At 44.1% G+C, this 21,696-nt stretch overlaps 6 protein-coding genes across 52 annotated transcripts in view; all 6 read left to right on the forward strand.

Moving 5' to 3' along the window:
- LOC126388510 (protocadherin gamma-C5-like) overlaps nucleotides 1-21,696 on the forward strand; it is a 329,671-nt gene that overhangs the window by 288,269 nt on the left and 19,706 nt on the right. The window contains exon 1 of one of the 47 annotated variants that reach the window (XM_050041644.1): nucleotides 7,714-10,356. The exons of 45 other annotated variants lie outside the window; for them this stretch is intronic. In XM_050041644.1, the coding sequence (XP_049897601.1) occupies nucleotides 7,906-10,356 (2,451 nt within the window). In that variant the 5' untranslated portion in view covers nucleotides 7,714-7,905. Of the gene's footprint in view, nucleotides 1-7,713; nucleotides 10,357-21,696 lie in introns of those variants that run through there. One more of the 47 variants, XM_050041656.1, reaches the window with a different exon arrangement.
- On the forward strand, nucleotides 780-3,423 carry LOC126388517 (protocadherin gamma-C5-like). Its single transcript, XM_050041692.1, has one exon. It carries the CDS (start codon nucleotides 943-945, stop codon nucleotides 3,421-3,423), a length of 2,481 nt encoding a protein of 826 aa, XP_049897649.1. The 5' UTR covers nucleotides 780-942.
- On the forward strand, nucleotides 1,102-20,724 carry LOC126388575 (protocadherin gamma-C5-like). The gene is made up of 2 exons (XM_050041771.1): nucleotides 1,102-1,284; nucleotides 18,580-20,724. Exon 2 carries the CDS (start codon nucleotides 18,769-18,771, stop codon nucleotides 20,722-20,724), a length of 1,956 nt encoding a protein of 651 aa, XP_049897728.1. The 5' UTR covers nucleotides 1,102-1,284; nucleotides 18,580-18,768.
- On the forward strand, nucleotides 3,507-6,826 carry LOC126388519 (protocadherin gamma-C5-like). The gene has a single exon (XM_050041694.1). It carries the CDS (start codon nucleotides 4,361-4,363, stop codon nucleotides 6,824-6,826), a length of 2,466 nt encoding a protein of 821 aa, XP_049897651.1. The 5' UTR covers nucleotides 3,507-4,360.
- Nucleotides 10,449-13,762, forward strand: LOC126388522 (protocadherin gamma-C5-like). Its single transcript, XM_050041696.1, has one exon. The coding sequence runs from the start codon at nucleotides 11,303-11,305 to the stop codon at nucleotides 13,760-13,762; it is 2,460 nt and encodes an 819-aa protein (XP_049897653.1). The 5' UTR covers nucleotides 10,449-11,302.
- On the forward strand, nucleotides 14,675-17,321 carry LOC126388514 (protocadherin gamma-C5-like). The gene has a single exon (XM_050041689.1). The coding sequence runs from the start codon at nucleotides 14,811-14,813 to the stop codon at nucleotides 17,319-17,321; it is 2,511 nt and encodes an 836-aa protein (XP_049897646.1). The 5' UTR covers nucleotides 14,675-14,810.

The following is a 21,696-nucleotide window of genomic DNA, read 5'->3' on the forward strand; positions in this document are numbered from 1 at the left end:
GTGATGAAGAAAAAGTAATATATTCGTGTTTTTATTTCATTTTCAGTCCTAACATAGGGCTGTTATGGTATTCAATCAACTGTGGAAACAAAAACATCGATTTATTTATCTAGATGGCTGGTTTGCTTGTCTACAGCAGGCTTTGTGTGCGTTTTTTCCTGTTAATTCGTCTACAGCAGGCTTTGTGTGCGTTTTTTCCTGTTAATTCCAATGCACATTTTTTCATTATACGTTTTTGCAGTGCCCATTGTGGAATTTTGTTTCAGTGTGGGGAATTATAAGTAAGGTGCAGTATTGTAATCAGAGACGGTTGAAACAGTTGTGTTGAAGACATGCATCAGTTAAGTGCCACGTATATAAACTGGAACATTTCAGCACCATGGGAGCGGACAGCGACTATTAAATGCAGCCACGGCCATTTCACGTCTGAACTGTTAATTTATTTACTATGGATAACTGTTTTATATATTTGTGCTGTCACATGTTTTGTGATGCGAAATTTAATTTCATGTTTTCAATATGTTTGAGATACTGACTGTAAGGTGGTGTTTATCTTCAGTGTTTGACAAGGTTGTCTCGTTTTATTTGGTATTCAGTGATATTTGTCACAATCATCCCAGATGCAAACTCACAGAGAGATTAGATGCTGCCACTTTAAGAGTGTCGATCAGTTTCTCTCTCATTGGCTGCTAGAGGTGGATGCTGTGCACCAATAGGATTCAGAACTGTACAAAGCAATCTAGTCCCTGCCCCCATGCAGCGCTGTAACACTTAGACTGCAAAGAGCTAGAGGAGAGAGGGCGATGAGCTCTTATTTTCTAAGATTTAAACGTGGATTTTAGCTCACAGTCATGTTCGAATATTGTGGCATTTTCTATTTGGGGGTATTTACTACTGTCATGGATTCCAGCATTGTTATAAACAAGATTTCGTTTGGAAATAATGTTTCATAGCGGACCAAGGATGACAAAGACAATAGGATACCGAGACTGGAGATGGCAGGCGCTTTGGTGGCATCATTTCTTTCTCTTGTGGAGTACAATACACGGACAGACTCGTTACAGCATCCCGGAGGAACTGAAACAGGGCTCTGTGGTAGGAAATCTAGCCAAAGATCTGGGTTTGGGACTATCAGACATTTTTGATCGTAAACTGCGTGTCGCCTCTGAGGCTGGTAAGCAGTATTTCAGTGTGGATGCGGGGAAGGGCGAGCTGGTGGTGAATGACAGAATAGACAGAGAGGCTTTATGTGGACAAAGCGCCAGTTGTGTGTTGCCTCTGCAGGTAGTTGTTGAAAAGCCTTTGCGGTCTCATCGAATTGAGGTGGAAATAAGAGACATAAATGATAATTCGCCTGTTTTTCTTACACAGGAAATTAACCTTAAAATACCAGAATCCGTTGCACTTGGCAAACGTTTTCCTTTGGAGAGCGCAGAGGACCCTGATGTTGGAAGCAATTCTTTAAAAACGTACTCATTGAGCAAAAATGATTATTTTTCTCTCAAGTTTAAAGACACAAAAAATGGTAAACCTGTACCAGAATTAGTGCTGGAAAAGCCATTAGACCGGGAAAAGAACGCGCTCCATCAGCTGCTATTAACAGCTTTAGATGGAGGAAATCCGGTCAAATCGGGAACCTGTAAGATTATTGTTACTGTACTCGATAATAACGACAATTTTCCAGTATTCAGTGAAAATGAGTACAAAGTATCTTTAAAGGAGAACAGCACCAAAGGAACATTTGTAATCAAACTAACAGCGACAGATGCTGATGATGGTCTGAATGGTGAAGTTAAATATTCTTTTGGGTCCCGCACTCCAGACTCTGTGTTATCAACTTTTGAAATCAGTGATATAACCGGAGAAATCACATTAAAAGCAGCATTAGATTATGAGAGTTCTAAATCATACATTATCGATATAACTGCTAAGGACAAAGGCATTCCCGAAATGGAGGGTCACTGTCGTGTACAGTTGGACGTAGAGGACATTAATGATAATGCTCCAGAAATTGTGCTCACTTCAGAACCCAGTCCTGTACGCGAGGACGCACCGAGTGGCACAGTAGTGGCTTTAATCAGTGCACGAGACCTTGACTCTGGTGATAACGGTAAAGTGACTCTACAGCTTCCCAAACGGTCTCCTTTCACTCTGAAACCATCGTTCTCTGATAATTACGAACTGGTGACCAGTGCTGCTTTAGACCGAGAGAGTTTCTTTGAATATAACATTGAGATAACAGCCACTGATTCAGGCTCTCCTCCTCTGTCCAGTAAGAAAGTTATACCTGTCAGTATCACTGATGTGAATGATAACCCTCCTATATTCACTCAGCCCTCCTATAATGTATATTTAAAAGAGAACGGGGTGCCAGGCTCTATACTGTACTCAGTATCAGCATCTGACCTGGATTTTGGTGAAAACGCCAAGATCTCTTACTCTATACTGGACTCTAAAGTGCAGGACGTGTCTGTCTCATCTTATGTTTACATTAACTCAGATAACGGCAGCATCTACAGCATGCACTCGTTTGACTATGAGAAACTCAAGGTGTTTCAGATTCAGGTTCAGGCAAAGGATCAGGGCTCTCCGTCTCTCAGCAGCAACGCCACTGTCCATGTTTTTATCCTGGACCAGAACGACAATGCCCCCGCTGTTATTTACCCCTCCTCCGCCATGGGCTCCCTCTCTCATCAGAGGATGCCCCGCTCCGCTAAAGCGGGTCACCTGGTTACCAAGGTGACGGCCGTGGACGCTGACTCGGGCCATAACGCCTGGATCTCCTACAAAGTGGCGGAGGCCACAGACGCCTCTCTCTTCACTGTCAATCTGTACACAGGGGAGGTGAGGACTAAACGCGCTGTGTCCGAGCAGGACGACTCCTCTCAGAGGCTGCTCATAGAGATCAAGGACGACGGGGAACCGGTCCAGTCCGCCACCGTCACGGTGTCCATCCAGCTGGAGGACGGCCTCCATGAGCCCATCTTAGACCTCCGACAGAAAGCGGCCGAGCCCAGCAAGAAAACTGGCAGAATCACCCTTTATTTGATTCTCTCTCTGGCCTCGGTGTCCGTGCTGTCTCTGGTGACTTTTCTCATCTTAGCGGTCAAATGCATGAGGAACAGCAGAAGCAGCGGTACTTGCTGCATGAGACGGAGCGACTGTGATGATTACAAGAACCCCAACAGAAACCTGCAGATTCAGCTCAACACTGATGGACCTATAAAGTACGTGGAGGTCCTGGGAGGAGACATGTTGTCTCAGAGTCAGTCCTTCAGGTCCTGTATGTCTCCAATGTCAGAGTACAGTGATTTCACTTTGATAAAGCCCAGCAGCACCACTGACTTTAAGGAGGTCATCAGTGTCCTGGATGCGTCTTTGCCCGACAGCACCTGGACCTTTGAGAGCCAGCAGGTGAGCTGAGAACAACTCATATTGATGTCACCATCATACTTTGTTAAATTTGCATATTCATTAAATAACATCATGCTGATTTGTTGTCGTCTGATAATCGTGTTTTCATGGTAAAAATCGAAAGCTGGCCTTGTTTTTATCAACCTGATATGATGGAAAATACACATTTACCACTGTGTGTTTGTTAAGTATACACCTAATCAATTAATTGTGCATTCGGGAATCTAATTTATTAAGCAGCTCTCAATTTCAATGCTTCAGCAACTCGCAGTTCTCAGATTTTGGCTAAATAACTTTAAAACAAATAAACAGACAAACAATACATGAGCGGTGGGCTTTGGTATTAAGATGGTGGCAATGTTTGAATTGATTTTGTAATATAATAGGAATTTGTGACTTCAAGAACAACAAACTTTTTACGCATTCCTTTCTGGAGAGGATGGGGATTTGACTTGGCTTAGATTACTCAGTTTGATGCATATTCATTTGCGAGAATGCGGTTTTTTTGTTTGTATGAATTGCATATCGTTTCAGCAACACAATTACAAAATCAGAGGAATAAAACAGATTTCACACCAGATATACACAGCGGTACATCTCGAGTGATTCTCATAAGCGCAGCTGTGCCTTTTAAAAGCACTGTTCAGCCCTGTTCCTATTGGATGCCAGTGATGGATGCTGTGCACCAATCACATGCAGAATGGTACAAAGAGATCTACCCCCTCCCCCTTGCAGCCTCAGCACTGTAAATGTTAACAATGCAAAGAGCTGGAGGACGGTGGGTGATGCGCTCGCATCCCGAAGCCGAGAAAGAAATAGTTAATTTAAGCTTTAGAAATGAACAAAAATGCTGCATATATTTCTCTGGAAATAGCTGATGCTCGTTGGAACTGGATGTTAACTTCGATTTTCTGGATGGGAAATAACATATTGTAACGGATAAGGGATGACAAAGAGAATGGGATACCGAGACTGGAGATGGCAGGCGCTTTGGTGGCATCATTTCTTTCTCTTGTGGAGTACGATACACGGACAGACTCGTTACAGCATCCCGGAGGAACTGAAACAGGGCTCTGTGGTAGGAAATCTAGCCAAAGATCTGGGTTTGGGATTGTCTGAGATTTTTGACCGTAAACTGCGTGTCTCCTCTGAGGCTGGTGAGCAGTATTTCAGTGTGGATGCGGGGAAGGGCGAGCTGGTGGTGAATGACAGAATAGACAGAGAAGCTTTATGTGGACAAAGCGCCAGCTGTGTGTTGCCTCTGCAGGTCGTCCTAGAGAATCCTCTTAGTTTACATCGGATTGAGGTAGAAATAAAAGATATCAATGACAATTCACCCAGTTTTCATACAAAAGAACTGTCTTTGAAAATTTCTGAATCGGCAGCAGTGGGAACTCGTTTTCCCTTAGAGAGTGCAGAAGATTCTGATGTTGGCAGTAACTCAGTTAAATCCTACATGTTGACTAAAAACGACTGTTTTACATTAAAAATGAAGGAAGTTGAGGATGGCAAAACAGTCCCCGAGTTAGTGTTAGAGAAGCCCCTTGATCGAGAGAAGAAAGCAGTTCAACAGCTGCTACTGACTGCATTAGACGGAGGAAACCCAGTCATGTCTGGAACCTCACAGATTACAATCACAGTGCTTGATGTAAATGACAACTTTCCAGTTTTTGATAAAAATACATATAAAGTTTCGTTGGCGGAAAATACTGCAAAAGATACTTTTGTTATCAAAATTACAGCAACGGACGCTGACGAGGGTCCAAACGGAGAAGTGGAATTCTCTTTTGGCTCGCGGACACCTGATTCCGTTTTATCCGTGTTTGAAATAAATTCATTTACAGGGGAAATACGTTTGAAAGGAGATTTAGATTATGAAAGAGCCTCGTCTTACAAAATCGAAATAACTGCGAAAGACAAGGGTGTTCCTGAAATGGAGAGTCACTGTCGTCTACAGATAGATGTTACTGATGTTAATGATAACACTCCAGAAATTGTTCTCACCTCTGAACCGCAGCCGGTGCGCGAAGATTCACCAACTGGCACAGTTGTGGCTTTGCTCAACGCACGTGACGCTGACTCTGGTAATAATAGTAAAGTGACATTAAGACTACCCAGAGGTTCTCCATTCACTTTAAAACCATCATTTTCTAATAATTATGCACTGGTTACAAGTGCTGCTTTGGACAGAGAGCGTTTCTCAGAGTATAGTATTGAGATAACAGCCACTGATTCAGGCTCTCCTCCTCTGTCCAGTAAGAAGGTTATACCTGTCAGCATCACTGATGTGAATGATAACCCTCCTATATTCACTCAGCCCTCCTATAATGTATATTTAAAAGAGAACGGGGTGCCAGGCTCTATACTGTACTCAGTATCAGCATCTGACCTGGATTTTGGTGAAAACGCCAAAATCTCTTACTCTATACTGGACTCTAAAGTGCAGGACGTGTCTGTCTCATCTTATGTTTACATTAACTCAGATAACGGCAGCATCTACAGCATGCACTCGTTTGACTATGAGAAACTCAAGGTGTTTCAGATTCAGGTTCAGGCAAAGGATCAGGGCTCTCCGTCTCTCAGCAGCAACGCCACTGTCCATGTTTTTATCCTGGACCAGAACGACAATGCCCCCGCTGTTATTTACCCCTCCTCCGCCATGGGCTCCCTCTCTCATCAGAGGATGCCCCGCTCCGCTAAAGCGGGTCACCTGGTTACCAAGGTGACGGCCGTGGACGCTGACTCGGGCCATAACGCCTGGATCTCCTACAAAGTGGCGGAGGCCACAGACGCCTCTCTCTTCACTGTCAATCTGTACACAGGGGAGGTGAGGACTAAACGCGCTGTGTCCGAGCAGGACGACTCCTCTCAGAGGCTGCTCATAGAGATCAAGGACGACGGGGAACCGGTCCAGTCCGCCACCGTCACGGTGTCCATCCAGCTGGAGGACGGCCTCCATGAGCCCATCTTAGACCTCCGACAGAAAGCGGCCGAGCCCAGCAAGAAAACTGGCAGAATCACCCTTTATTTGATTCTCTCTCTGGCCTCGGTGTCCGTGCTGTCTCTGGTGACTTTTCTCATCTTAGCGGTCAAATGCATGAGGAACAGCAGAAGCAGCGGTACTTGCTGCATGAGACGGAGCGACTGTGATGATTACAAGAACCCCAACAGAAACCTGCAGATTCAGCTCAACACTGATGGACCTATAAAGTACGTGGAGGTCCTGGGAGGAGACATGTTGTCTCAGAGTCAGTCCTTCAGGTCCTGTATGTCTCCAATGTCAGAGTACAGTGATTTCACTTTGATAAAGCCCAGCAGCACCACTGACTTTAAGGAGGTCATCAGTGTCCTGGATGCGTCTTTGCCCGACAGCACCTGGACCTTTGAGAGCCAGCAGGTGAGCAGACAGTAAAATAATCATCTTTGTGTGACACAAGTTTTCCTTAATTTTCTCATGTTTTCTTCCTTGCGTGCCATCGAGGGAGTTGATTTGATATGATGCGTACAAACCTCCAAAGCATCATCCCGCTCGCTCAGGGTCATATTTTCATAATTATTTTTAAGCAACATTTTTTTCCGTTTTTTTATTTGCAATGTTATTCTTAACCACATGCATCTGGATTTTGTGACTCAACGTAATCTTCTGAAACAGCTCTCTACATATTTAAATAGTCTAATGTAATGTAATGTAATGTAATAATAATGAAAGACTATTAATGTCACATGCTGCTTCAGCACGTTTCAGGTTTTCACATTTACTCAGACTGCCGTTAGTGGCTGTAGAGCTTCAAGAGAGCGTCTTTGTTGTCACTGGATGATTGTCTGATTCAAACAGTGACATAAAGTAAACAATTCCAAAGCTTCTGAGGATATGCAAATTATTCTTGTTATTATGACCTCTTTCATTAAAATCTAAGCATCTGCTCAGAGTCCAGTGTTCCATTTAATTTCATTTTATGAGTGTGGATTTCCTTTTTAGACACCTTGCAAAACTGATGTGAATATAAGTATAGAAATTTCAATATTAATGAATTTACATGAATTGTCATAATCATAACAATCAAAATAAGGACAAAAATGTGTCACAATTTTAGTAACGTCTGCATTTTTATGTAATTGCTTACTGGCATAAACCCCATTGTGCCATTTCATACCGTTTTGAATTGTAGTGCTGGGTCTGGAATACACTGATCTTACTGGACGTAGGGTAGATGCTGGGCACCAATAGCATTAGGAGCTGTACAAAGAGATCTACTCCCTCCCCCATCCATCCTCCCCACTGTAGTCAGTACATTGCTTCAGCCCGAGATGAGAGGAGGATGCGTTTAAACACTCAGATTAAATAACATTTCTTTATTTTGCACCTCATGGTGCATAACTATGGGGATTTATGGATTACAGCAAGTTCATCGTAGATGGATTTTCATATTGACCTCTTTATTCTGAACATTATTTCGATGGGAAATAACGCCGTATTGTAACGGACCGGGGATGACAAAGAGAACAGGATACCGAGACTGGAGATGGCAGGCGCTTTGGTGGCATCATTTCTTTCTCTTGTGGAGTACAATACACGGACAGACTCGTTACAGCATCCCGGAGGAGCTGGAGCAGGGTTCTGTGGTAGGAAATCTAGCCAAGGATCTGGGTCTGGGATTATCAGACATTTTTGAGCGTAAGCTGCGTGTCGCCTCTGAGGCTGGTGAGCAGTATTTCAGTGTGGATGCGGGGAAGGGCGAGCTGGTGGTGAATGACAGAATAGACAGAGAGGCTTTATGTGGACAAAGCGCCAGCTGTGTTCTACCTCTGCAGGTTGTAATAGAGAACCCGCTACAGTTGCATCGGATAGAAGTGGAAATAAGAGACGTAAATGACAATGCTCCTAGTTTTCTCAAAAATGATCATGTATTAGAGATTGCTGAATCTACCGTTGTAGGTGTGCGTTTTCCCTTAGAGAGTGCAGAGGATCCCGATGTTGGGAGTAACGGATTAAAGACGTACACACTAAGCAAAGATGAGTGTTTCACTTTAAAAGTTAAAGAAATTGAAAATGGACGAAAAATACCAGAATTGGTGTTAAATAAATCATTAGATCGCGAGAAAAAAGCCATTCACAATTTATTTCTTACTGCTATGGACGGAGGCAATCCGGTCAAGTCTGGAACTTCAAAAATAACAGTAAATGTGCTTGATATTAATGACAATGTGCCAATATTTGAGAATACGTTTTATAAAATTGCTGTTCAAGAAAACAGTGCAAATGGCTCCTTTGTAATTGCAACCAAAGCAACCGATATAGATGAGGGTCCAAATGGAGAAATTGAGTACTCGCTTGGTATACACACACCTCCATCAGTGCTATCTTTATTTCATATAGACGCTGCAACAGGAGAGATATTTTTGAAAAACCAGCTTGACCATGAAACTCAAGCCTCATATCGAATAGACATTAGTGCAAAAGACAAAGGATTGCCTAAAATGGAGGGTCACTGCAGTGTGCAGGTGGATGTCTTAGACGTTAATGATAACGCTCCAGAAATTGTTCTGACTTCAAAACCCACTTCTGTGCCCGAAGACTCTCGCAGTGGGACAGTAGTAGCTTTACTCGGCGTCCGTGACCTTGATTCTGGTAATAACGGTAAAGTGACCTTACAACTTCCCAAACAGTCTCCTTTTACTCTCAAACCCTCCTTTTCTAATAATTATGCACTGGTGACCAGTGGTGCTTTGGACCGAGAGCGCTTCTCAGAGTATAACATTGAGATAACAGCCACTGATTCAGGCTCTCCTCCTCTGTCCAGTAAGAAAATTATACCTGTCAGCATCACTGATGTGAATGATAACCCTCCTATATTCACTCAGCCCTCCTATAATGTATATTTAAAAGAGAACGGGGTGCCAGGCTCTATACTGTACTCAGTATCAGCATCTGACCTGGATTTTGGTGAAAACGCCAAAATCTCTTACTCTATACTGGACTCTAAAGTGCAGGACGTGTCTGTCTCATCTTATGTTTACATTAACTCAGATAACGGCAGCATCTACAGCATGCACTCGTTTGACTATGAGAAACTCAAGGTGTTTCAGATTCAGGTTCAGGCAAAGGATCAGGGCTCTCCGTCTCTCAGCAGCAACGCCACTGTCCATGTTTTTATCCTGGACCAGAACGACAATGCCCCCGCTGTTATTTACCCCTCCTCCGCCATGGGCTCCCTCTCTCATCAGAGGATGCCCCGCTCCGCTAAAGCGGGTCACCTGGTTACCAAGGTGACGGCCGTGGACGCTGACTCGGGCCATAACGCCTGGATCTCCTACAAAGTGGCGGAGGCCACAGACGCCTCTCTCTTCACTGTCAATCTGTACACAGGGGAGGTGAGGACTAAACGCGCTGTGTCCGAGCAGGACGACTCCTCTCAGAGGCTGCTCATAGAGATCAAGGACGACGGGGAACCGGTCCAGTCCGCCACCGTCACGGTGTCCATCCAGCTGGAGGACGGCCTCCATGAGCCCATCTTAGACCTCCGACAGAAAGCGGCCGAGCCCAGCAAGAAAACTGGCAGAATCACCCTTTATTTGATTCTCTCTCTGGCCTCGGTGTCCGTGCTGTCTCTGGTGACTTTTCTCATCTTAGCGGTCAAATGCATGAGGAACAGCAGAAGCAGCGGTACTTGCTGCATGAGACGGAGCGACTGTGATGATTACAAGAACCCCAACAGAAACCTGCAGATTCAGCTCAACACTGATGGACCTATAAAGTACGTGGAGGTCCTGGGAGGAGACATGTTGTCTCAGAGTCAGTCCTTCAGGTCCTGTATGTCTCCAATGTCAGAGTACAGTGATTTCACTTTGATAAAGCCCAGCAGCACCACTGACTTTAAGGAGGTCATCAGTGTCCTGGATGCGTCTTTGCCCGACAGCACCTGGACCTTTGAGAGCCAGCAGGTGAGCTGAGAACAACTCATATTGATGTCACCATCATACTTTGTTAAATTTGCATATTCATTAAATAACATCATGCTGATTTGTTGTCGTCTGATAATCGTGTTTTCATGGTAAAAATCGAAAGCTGGCCTTGTTTTTATCAACCTGATATGATGGAAAATACACATTTACCACTGTGTGTTTGTTAAGTATACACCTAATCAATTAATTGTGCATTCGGGAATCTAATTTATTAAGCAGCTCTCAATTTCAATGCTTCAGCAACTCGCAGTTCTCAGATTTTGGCTAAATAACTTTAAAACAAATAAACAGACAAACAATACATGAGCGGTGGGCTTTGGTATTAAGATGGTGGCAATGTTTGAATTGATTTTGTAATATAATAGGAATTTGTGACTTCAAGAACAACAAACTTTTTACGCATTCCTTTCTGGAGAGGATGGGGATTTGACTTGGCTTAGATTACTCAGTTTGATGCATATTCATTTGCGAGAATGCGGTTTTTTTGTTTGTATGAATTGCATATCGTTTCAGCAACACAATTACAAAATCAGAGGAATAAAACAGATTTCACACCAGATATACACAGCGGTACATCTCGAGTGATTCTCATAAGCGCAGCTGTGCCTTTTAAAAGCACTGTTCAGCCCTGTTCCTATTGGATGCCAGTGATGGATGCTGTGCACCAATCACATGCAGAATGGTACAAAGAGATCTACCCCCTCCCCCTTGCAGCCTCAGCACTGTAAATGTTAACAATGCAAAGAGCTGGAGGACGGTGGGTGATGCGCTCGCATCCCGAAGCCGAGAAAGAAATAGTTAATTTAAGCTTTAGAAATGAACAAAAATGCTGCATATATTTCTCTGGAAATAGCTGATGCTCGTTGGAACTGGATGTTAACTTCGATTTTCTGGATGGGAAATAACATATTGTAACGGATAAGGGATGACAAAGAGAATGGGATACCGAGACTGGAGATGGCAGGCGCTTTGGTGGCATCATTTCTTTCTCTTGTGGAGTACGATACACGGACAGACTCGTTACAGCATCCCGGAGGAACTGAAACAGGGCTCTGTGGTAGGAAATCTAGCCAAAGATCTGGGTTTGGGATTGTCTGAGATTTTTGACCGTAAACTGCGTGTCTCCTCTGAGGCTGGTGAGCAGTATTTCAGTGTGGATGCGGGGAAGGGCGAGCTGGTGGTGAATGACAGAATAGACAGAGAAGCTTTATGTGGACAAAGCGCCAGCTGTGTGTTGCCTCTGCAGGTCGTCCTAGAGAATCCTCTTAGTTTACATCGGATTGAGGTAGAAATAAAAGATATCAATGACAATTCACCCAGTTTTCATACAAAAGAACTGTCTTTGAAAATTTCTGAATCGGCAGCAGTGGGAACTCGTTTTCCCTTGGAGAGTGCAGAAGATTCTGATGTTGGCAGTAACTCAGTTAAATCCTACATGTTGACTAAAAACGACTGTTTTACATTAAAAATGAAGGAAGTTGAGGATGGCAAAACAGTCCCCGAGTTAGTACTGGAGAAGCCAATTGACCGAGAGAAGAAAGCAGTTCACCAGCTGCTACTGACTGCATTAGACGGAGGAAACCCAGTCATGTCTGGTACCTCACAGATTACAATCACAGTGCTTGATGTAAATGACAACTTTCCAGTTTTCGATAAAAATCTATATAAAGCGACTTTACTGGAGAATACTGCAAAAGATACATTTGTCATTAAAATTACAGCAACGGATACTGACGAGGGCAAAAACGGGGAGGTTGAATTCTCCTTTGGCTCGAGGACACCTGATTCCGTCTTATCAGTATTTGAAATAAATTCATTAACAGGGGAAATACATTTAAAAGGAGATTTAGATTATGAAAGAGCCTCATCTTACAAAATTGAAATAACTGCAAAAGACAAGGGTGTTCCTCGAATGGAGGGTCATTGTCGTCTACAGATAGATGTTGTTGATGTTAATGATAACACTCCAGAAATTGTTCTCACCTCTGAACCGAAGCCAGTGCGCGAAGATTCACCAAGTGGCACAGTGGTGGCTTTGCTCAACGCACGTGACGCTGACTCTGGTAATAATAGTAAAGTGACATTAAGACTACCCAGAGGTTCTCCATTCACTTTAAAACCGTCATTTTCGAATAATTACGCACTAGTTACGAGTGGTGCTTTGGACAGAGAACACTTCTCAGAGTATAACATTGAGATAACAGCCACTGATTCAGGCTCTCCTCCTCTGTCCAGTAAGAAAATTATACCTGTCAGCATCACTGATGTGAATGATAACCCTCCTATATTCACTCAGTCCTCCTATAATGTATATTTAAAAGAGAACGGGGTGCCAGGCTCTATACTGTACTCAGTATCAGCATCTGACCTGGATTTTGGTGAAAACGCCAAAATCTCTTACTCTATACTGGACTCTAAAGTGCAGGACGTGTCTGTCTCATCTTATGTTTACATTAACTCAGATAACGGCAGCATCTACAGCATGCACTCGTTTGACTATGAGAAACTCAAGGTGTTTCAGATTCAGGTTCAGGCAAAGGATCAGGGCTCTCCGTCTCTCAGCAGCAACGCCACTGTCCATGTTTTTATCCTGGACCAGAACGACAATGCCCCCGCTGTTATTTACCCCTCCTCCGCCATGGGCTCCCTCTCTCATCAGAGGATGCCCCGCTCCGCTAAAGCGGGTCACCTGGTTACCAAGGTGACGGCCGTGGACGCTGACTCGGGCCATAACGCCTGGATCTCCTACAAAGTGGCGGAGGCCACAGACGCCTCTCTCTTCACTGTCAATCTGTACACAGGGGAGGTGAGGACTAAACGCGCTGTGTCCGAGCAGGACGACTCCTCTCAGAGGCTGCTCATAGAGATCAAGGACGACGGGGAACCGGTCCAGTCCGCCACCGTCACGGTGTCCATCCAGCTGGAGGACGGCCTCCATGAGCCCATCTTAGACCTCCGACAGAAAGCGGCCGAGCCCAGCAAGAAAACTGGCAGAATCACCCTTTATTTGATTCTCTCTCTGGCCTCGGTGTCCGTGCTGTCTCTGGTGACTTTTCTCATCTTAGCGGTCAAATGCATGAGGAACAGCAGAAGCAGCGGTACTTGCTGCATGAGACGGAGCGACTGTGATGATTACAAGAACCCCAACAGAAACCTGCAGATTCAGCTCAACACTGATGGACCTATAAAGTACGTGGAGGTCCTGGGAGGAGACATGTTGTCTCAGAGTCAGTCCTTCAGGTCCTGTATGTCTCCAATGTCAGAGTACAGTGATTTCACTTTGATAAAGCCCAGCAGCACCACTGACTTTAAGGAGGTCATCAGTGTCCTGGATGCGTCTTTGCCCGACAGCACCTGGACCTTTGAGAGCCAGCAGGTGAGCTGAGAACATATCGACCTACTGTGTAATTTAATATCGTTGTGTACACTTTGCAGACTCTAAATATTTTTACTGTCCTCTGATAACGTGGTGTTTTGTGTTTCTGGAAAAATAGGCTACAATTAATCAGTCACAAGTTATTGTTTTCTTCCCAGCCTACTTAGCTGCGTTCCTAAGCCAGCGTTTGGTGTTTTGGTGCTTTCCTACGAGGAGTTTACACTTATACTATGACATCCTGTCGTGTTATCATTATTTCTTTTAATCGTTATTTTCAGTTTGATCATGCAGACAAGATAAGACATGTTGTTCACTACACCCTCATTTCAACCTTGTCTTCTTCGTTGATACTTCAAAACCACACACGTTGGACCTGTGTTTCTCCTGTACTTTCTCCTTGTGTAGCATTTGTTTCTGCTTGAAAGACCTACACGTGTCAAAGTTTGGATTTTGTCGTGTATGGTACTGCATTTTAGTATGTTGGCATGCTCCCTTTGTCGTTGTATGAATGACACTTTGTTTTCAGCACCACAGAGGTGGATAGCAACACCTTGAAAAGGCTTGCTTTTGCTCTCAGTTAAAACGCTGCATCATGTGTCCTTTTTTTTATGATTCAAGTCACAAAAAATTGTTTGTTTTATCAAAAGCTGCAATAACCAGAATACTGATATTATTTGTTTGTTTTTTTAATCAGATTTTTCTATTTGCATTAACATTATGGGCGATATTTAACACCTGCATCTTATTTCTTTCACACACTCTCAATGCATCGAGGCAGATTCTTTCAAGGGCAGCTGTATCTTTAAAAGCAGCGCTCCCCCAGCTTCTTACTGGTTGGTAGGGATGAATATTGTGCTCCAATAGGATTCAGAACTGTACAAAGAGATCAACTCCCTCCCCCCATGCAGCCTTAGCACCGTACACACTTACATTGCACCGAGCTGGATGAGAGGGAGTGATGCTCTCATCTGAATTAAACAAAAGGAAAATCTTCATTTAGTTTTTGTTATGAACCGATTTTGGATCTTTGTTATGGATTAATGCTTCATTGCAATGGATGGTAACTATCTGCTTTTCGATTACCTCAATGGGAAATAACGGCCCGGGGATGACAAAGACAATAGGATACCGAGACTGGAGATGGCAGGCGCTTTGGTGGCATCATTTCTTTCTCTTGTGGAGTACAATACACGGACAGACTCGTTACAGCATCCCGGAGGAACTGAAACAGGGCTCTGTGGTAGGAAATCTAGCCAAAGATCTGGGTTTGGGATTGTCTGAGATTTTTGACCGTAAACTGCGTGTCGCCTCAGAGGCTGGTGAGCAGTATTTCAGTGTGGATGCGGGGAAGGGCGAGCTGGTGGTGAATGACAGAATAGACAGAGAGGCTTTATGTGGACAAAGCGCCAGCTGTGTGTTGACTCTGCAAGTTGTAATTGATAAACCATTGCAGCTCCATCGAGTTGAAGTGGAATTACAAGACATCAATGATAATTCTCCAAAATTCCCATCGCAAGATTTTATATTAGAAATATCAGAATCGACAGCAGCAGGGGCACGTTTTCCTTTGGAGATTGCGCAAGATCTCGATGTTGGACTTAATTCCGTGAGGTCGTATACCATAAGTAAAGATGACTTTTTTAGCTTAAAGATAAAAGATGTGTCTGGTGGGAGGAAAGTCCCAGAGCTAGTCTTGTCTAAGTCTCTCGACAGGGAGAAAAAGGCAAGACATCAGCTTCAACTAACAGCTCTGGACGGGGGAAACCCTGTGAAATCTGGGACCTCTCTGATAACCGTAAATGTACTTGATATTAATGATCATTTTCCTGTATTTGAGAAAAATATTTACAAAGTTTCCATAAGCGAAAACAGTGTACAGGGTGCATCCATCCTTAAACTGACAGCAAGAGATATCGATGAGGGTCCTAATGGAGAAGTAGAGTATTCATTTGGAACGCACATACCAGATATCGTCCTATCTGCGTTTGATATTGATTCATTAACAGGAGAAATACGTCTTATAGGGAAATTAGATTATGAAACAAATGCAAATTATGAAATAGACATCAGCGCAAGAGACAAAGGAACTCCGAGAATGGAGGGGCATTGCACTGTCCATGTAGAAGTGTTAGATGTTAACGATAATGCTCCAAATATATATTTGACCTCGCAACCAAACTCTGTGCCGGAGGACGCACCAAGTGGTACTGTAGTAGCTTTAATTAGTGCCCGAGACCTTGACTCCGGTGATAACGGTAAAGTGACATTACAGCTCCCGAAGGGCTCCCCCTTTAACCTGAAACCCTCATTTTCTGATAATTACGCACTGGTTACTGGTGCTGCGTTAGACCGAGAGAGTTTCTCAGAGTATAATATTGAGATAACAGCCACTGATTTAGGCTCTCCTCCTCTGTCGACTAAGAAGACAATACATGTCAATGTTACTGATGTGAATGATAACCCTCCTATATTCACTCAGCCCTCCTATAATGTATATTTAAAAGAGAACGGGGTACCAGGCTCTATACTGTACTCAGTATCAGCATCTGACCTGGATTTTGGTGAAAACGCCAAAATCTCTTACTCTATACTGGACTCTAAAGTGCAGGACGTGTCTGTCTCATCTTATGTTTACATTAACTCAGATAACGGCAGCATCTACAGCATGCACTCGTTTGACTATGAGAAACTCAAGGTGTTTCAGATTCAGGTTCAGGCAAAGGATCAGGGCTCTCCGTCTCTCAGCAGCAACGCCACTGTCCATGTTTTTATCCTGGACCAGAACGACAATGCCCCCGCTGTTATTTACCCCTCCTCCGCCATGGGCTCCCTCTCTCATCAGAGGATGCCCCGCTCCGCTAAAGCGGGTCACCTGGTTACCAAGGTGACGGCCGTGGACGCTGACTCGGGCCATAACGCCTGGATCTCCTACAAAGTGGCGGAGGCCACAGACGCCTCTCTCTTCACTGTCAATCTGTACACAGGGGAGGTGAGGACTAAACGCGCTGTGTCCGAGCAGGACGACTCCTCTCAGAGGCTGCTCATAGAGATCAAGGACGACGGGGAACCGGTCCAGTCCGCCACCGTCACGGTGTCCATCCAGCTGGAGGACGGCCTCCATGAGCCCATCTTAGACCTCCGACAGAAAGCGGCCGAGCCCAGCAAGAAAACTGGCAGAATCACCCTTTATTTGATTCTCTCTCTGGCCTCGGTGTCCGTGCTGTCTCTGGTGACTTTTCTCATCTTAGCGGTCAAATGCATGAGGAACAGCAGAAGCAGCGGTACTTGCTGCATGAGACGGAGCGACTGTGATGATTACAAGAACCCCAACAGAAACCTGCAGATTCAGCTCAACACTGATGGACCTATAAAGTACGTGGAGGTCCTGGGAGGAGACATGTTGTCTCAGAGTCAGTCCTTCAGGTCCTGTATGTCTCCAATGTCAGAGTACAGTGATTTCACTTTGATAAAGCCCAGCAGCACCACTGACTTTAAGGAGGTCATCAGTGTCCTGGATGCGTCTTTGCCCGACAGCACCTGGACCTTTGAGAGCCAGCAGGTGAGCTGAGAACAACTCATATTGATGTCACCATCATACTTTGTTAAATTTGCATATTCATTAAATAACATCATGCTGATTTGTTGTCGTCTGATAATCGTGTTTTCATGGTAAAAATCGAAAGCTGGCCTTGTTTTTATCAACCTGATATGATGGAAAATACACATTTACCACTGTGTGTTTGTTAAGTATACACCTAATCAATTAATTGTGCATTCGGGAATCTAATTTATTAAGCAGCTCTCAATTTCAATGCTTCAGCAACTCGCAGTTCTCAGATTTTGGCTAAATAACTTTAAAACAAATAAACAGACAAACAATACATGAGCGGTGGGCTTTGGTATTAAGATGGTGGCAATGTTTGAATTGATTTTGTAATATAATAGGAATTTGTGACTTCAAGAACAACAAACTTTTTACGCATTCCTTTCTGGAGAGGATGGGGATTTGACTTGGCTTAGATTACTCAGTTTGATGCATATTCATTTGCGAGAATGCGGTTTTTTTGTTTGTATGAATTGCATATCGTTTCAGCAACACAATTACAAAATCAGAGGAATAAAACAGATTTCACACCAGATATACACAGCGGTACATCTCGAGTGATTCTCATAAGCGCAGCTGTGCCTTTTAAAAGCACTGTTCAGCCCTGTTCCTATTGGATGCCAGTGATGGATGCTGTGCACCAATCACATGCAGAATGGTACAAAGAGATCTACCCCCTCCCCCTTGCAGCCTCAGCACTGTAAATGTTAACAATGCAAAGAGCTGGAGGACGGTGGGTGATGCGCTCGCATCCCGAAGCCGAGAAAGAAATAGTTAATTTAAGCTTTAGAAATGAACAAAAATGCTGCATATATTTCTCTGGAAATAGCTGATGCTCGTTGGAACTGGATGTTAACTTCGATTTTCTGGATGGGAAATAACATATTGTAACGGATAAGGGATGACAAAGAGAATGGGATACCGAGACTGGAGATGGCAGGCGCTTTGGTGGCATCATTTCTTTCTCTTGTGGAGTACGATACACGGACAGACTCGTTACAGCATCCCGGAGGAACTGAAACAGGGCTCTGTGGTAGGAAATCTAGCCAAAGATCTGGGTTTGGGATTGTCTGAGATTTTTGACCGTAAACTGCGTGTCTCCTCTGAGGCTGGTGAGCAGTATTTCAGTGTGGATGCGGGGAAGGGCGAGCTGGTGGTGAATGACAGAATAGACAGAGAAGCTTTATGTGGACAAAGCGCCAGCTGTGTGTTGCCTCTGCAGGTCGTCCTAGAGAATCCTCTTAGTTTACATCGGATTGAGGTAGAAATAAAAGATATCAATGACAATTCACCCAGTTTTCATACAAAAGAACTGTCTTTGAAAATTTCTGAATCGGCAGCAGTGGGAACTCGTTTTCCCTTGGAGAGTGCAGAAGATTCTGATGTTGGCAGTAACTCAGTTAAATCCTACATGTTGACTAAAAACGACTGTTTTACATTAAAAATGAAGGAAGTTGAGGATGGCAAAACAGTCCCCGAGTTAGTGTTAGAGAAGCCCCTTGATCGAGAGAAGAAAGCAGTTCAACAGCTGCTACTGACTGCATTAGACGGAGGAAACCCAGTCATGTCTGGAACCTCACAGATTACAATCACAGTGCTTGATGTAAATGACAACTTTCCAGTTTTTGATAAAAATACATATAAAGTTTCGTTGGCGGAAAATACTGCAAAAGATACTTTTGTTATCAAAATTACAGCAACGGACGCTGACGAGGGTCCAAACGGAGAAGTGGAATTCTCTTTTGGCTCGCGGACACCTGATTCCGTTTTATCCGTGTTTGAAATAAATTCATTTACAGGGGAAATACGTTTGAAAGGAGATTTAGATTATGAAAGAGCCTCGTCTTACAAAATCGAAATAACTGCGAAAGACAAGGGTGTTCCTGAAATGGAGAGTCACTGTCGTCTACAGATAGATGTTACTGATGTTAATGATAACACTCCAGAAATTGTTCTCACCTCTGAACCGCAGCCGGTGCGCGAAGATTCACCAACTGGCACAGTTGTGGCTTTGCTCAACGCACGTGACGCTGACTCTGGTAATAATAGTAAAGTGACATTAAGACTACCCAGAGGTTCTCCATTCACTTTAAAACCATCATTTTCTAATAATTATGCACTGGTTACAAGTGCTGCTTTGGACAGAGAGCGTTTCTCAGAGTATAGTATTGAGATAACAGCCACTGATTCAGGCTCTCCTCCTCTGTCCAGTAAGAAGGTTATACCTGTCAGCATCACTGATGTGAATGATAACCCTCCTATATTCACTCAGCCCTCCTATAATGTATATTTAAAAGAGAACGGGGTGCCAGGCTCTATACTGTACTCAGTATCAGCATCTGACCTGGATTTTGGTGAAAACGCCAAAATCTCTTACTCTATACTGGACTCTAAAGTGCAGGACGTGTCTGTCTCATCTTATGTTTACATTAACTCAGATAACGGCAGCATCTACAGCATGCACTCGTTTGACTATGAGAAACTCAAGGTGTTTCAGATTCAGGTTCAGGCAAAGGATCAGGGCTCTCCGTCTCTCAGCAGCAACGCCACTGTCCATGTTTTTATCCTGGACCAGAACGACAATGCCCCCGCTGTTATTTACCCCTCCTCCGCCATGGGCTCCCTCTCTCATCAGAGGATGCCCCGCTCCGCTAAAGCGGGTCACCTGGTTACCAAGGTGACGGCCGTGGACGCTGACTCGGGCCATAACGCCTGGATCTCCTACAAAGTGGCGGAGGCCACAGACGCCTCTCTCTTCACTGTCAATCTGTACACAGGGGAGGTGAGGACTAAACGCGCTGTGTCCGAGCAGGACGACTCCTCTCAGAGGCTGCTCATAGAGATCAAGGACGACGGGGAACCGGTCCAGTCCGCCACCGTCACGGTGTCCATCCAGCTGGAGGACGGCCTCCATGAGCCCATCTTAGACCTCCGACAGAAAGCGGCCGAGCCCAGCAAGAAAACTGGCAGAATCACCCTTTATTTGATTCTCTCTCTGGCCTCGGTGTCCGTGCTGTCTCTGGTGACTTTTCTCATCTTAGCGGTCAAATGCATGAGGAACAGCAGAAGCAGCGGTACTTGCTGCATGAGACGGAGCGACTGTGATGATTACAAGAACCCCAACAGAAACCTGCAGATTCAGCTCAACACTGATGGACCTATAAAGTACGTGGAGGTCCTGGGAGGAGACATGTTGTCTCAGAGTCAGTCTTTCAGGTCCTGTATGTCTCCAATGTCAGAGTACAGTGATTTCACTTTGATAAAGCCCAGCAGCACCACTGACTTTAAGGAGGTCATCAGTGTCCTGGATGCGTCTTTGCCCGACAGCACCTGGACCTTTGAGAGCCAGCAGGTGAGCTGTGTGTAGAATAAACAACGGCATATCCATAACTTTTGCTTTCACGGTTAAAAAAATCGGAAATGTGTTACCCTGTTAGTCAATTTATTTGAAATAAAAACATATCATTAATTTCCAAATTAAACTTGTAACATTCTTGTTGACTTTTACAACTTATGTGGCGCGGCAGCTGATATCANCCGACAGCACCTGGACCTTTGAGAGCCAGCAGGTGAGCTGTGTGTAGAATAAACAACGGCATATCCATAACTTTTGCTTTCACGGTTAAAAAAATCGGAAATGTGTTACCCTGTTAGTCAATTTATTTGAAATAAAAACATATCATTAATTTCCAAATTAAACTTGTAACATTCTTGTTGACTTTTACAACTTATGTGGCGCGGCAGCTGATATCATTTGACATTAAGAGTGTGTTGGATGTTGGATGGCTTGTCAAGCTGAGCGTTTCAGCACCACAGGGATGGACAGCGACTCTCTGACCCATGACGCACACAGAGGGCACCATAATAGATTGTTATTGATGGCTTTTACTCAAGTGGTAACAATGAAAATACATGAACTTTTTACGAGCACACTTAACTATTTCCTCTTAGTACCAGAGTTAATAACGTAGATAGACTCTGATGATGGTCTTTACCCGGAAGAAATGAAAGCAAAGGAAAATAAATTTATCTCAGTTAAATCGATTGTTGCAACCAGTAAATGCATTGTGGATTAACAGACGTACATTTTAAAAGGCCTGCGTTTATTTATATGTCCATTTATTCCATTATATATCCATTTATATAAGTAATGGAAATTCAGTGGCATCTTGTGATTGTAGTCCACATACTCTTTCATGATAGTGCAAAAGGGTGAGTGTGTCTTTAACGAGGCTGCACAGTTTCCCTCTCATTGGATGTGAGGGATGGATGCTGTGCACCAATAGCATTCAGAACTGTACAAAGAGATCTACTCCCTCCCCCATGCAGCTTCAGCACC

The sequence above is a fragment of the Epinephelus moara genome, chromosome 4 (assembly GCF_006386435.1).
Source record: "Epinephelus moara isolate mb chromosome 4, YSFRI_EMoa_1.0, whole genome shotgun sequence".
Taxonomy (NCBI): domain Eukaryota; kingdom Metazoa; phylum Chordata; class Actinopteri; order Perciformes; family Serranidae; genus Epinephelus; species Epinephelus moara.

Bases quoted from the DNA above. Each gene is read 5' to 3' on its own strand.
- LOC126388517 (XM_050041692.1), top strand. From the start codon at position 943: ATGTTTCATAGCGGACCAAGGATGACAAAGACAATAGGATACCGAGAC.
- LOC126388519 (XM_050041694.1), top strand. From the start codon at position 4,361: ATGACAAAGAGAATGGGATACCGAGACTGGAGATGGCAGGCGCTTTGG.
- LOC126388522 (XM_050041696.1), top strand. From the start codon at position 11,303: ATGACAAAGAGAATGGGATACCGAGACTGGAGATGGCAGGCGCTTTGG.
- LOC126388514 (XM_050041689.1), top strand. From the start codon at position 14,811: ATGGTAACTATCTGCTTTTCGATTACCTCAATGGGAAATAACGGCCCG.
- LOC126388575 (XM_050041771.1), top strand. From the start codon at position 18,769: ATGTTGACTAAAAACGACTGTTTTACATTAAAAATGAAGGAAGTTGAG.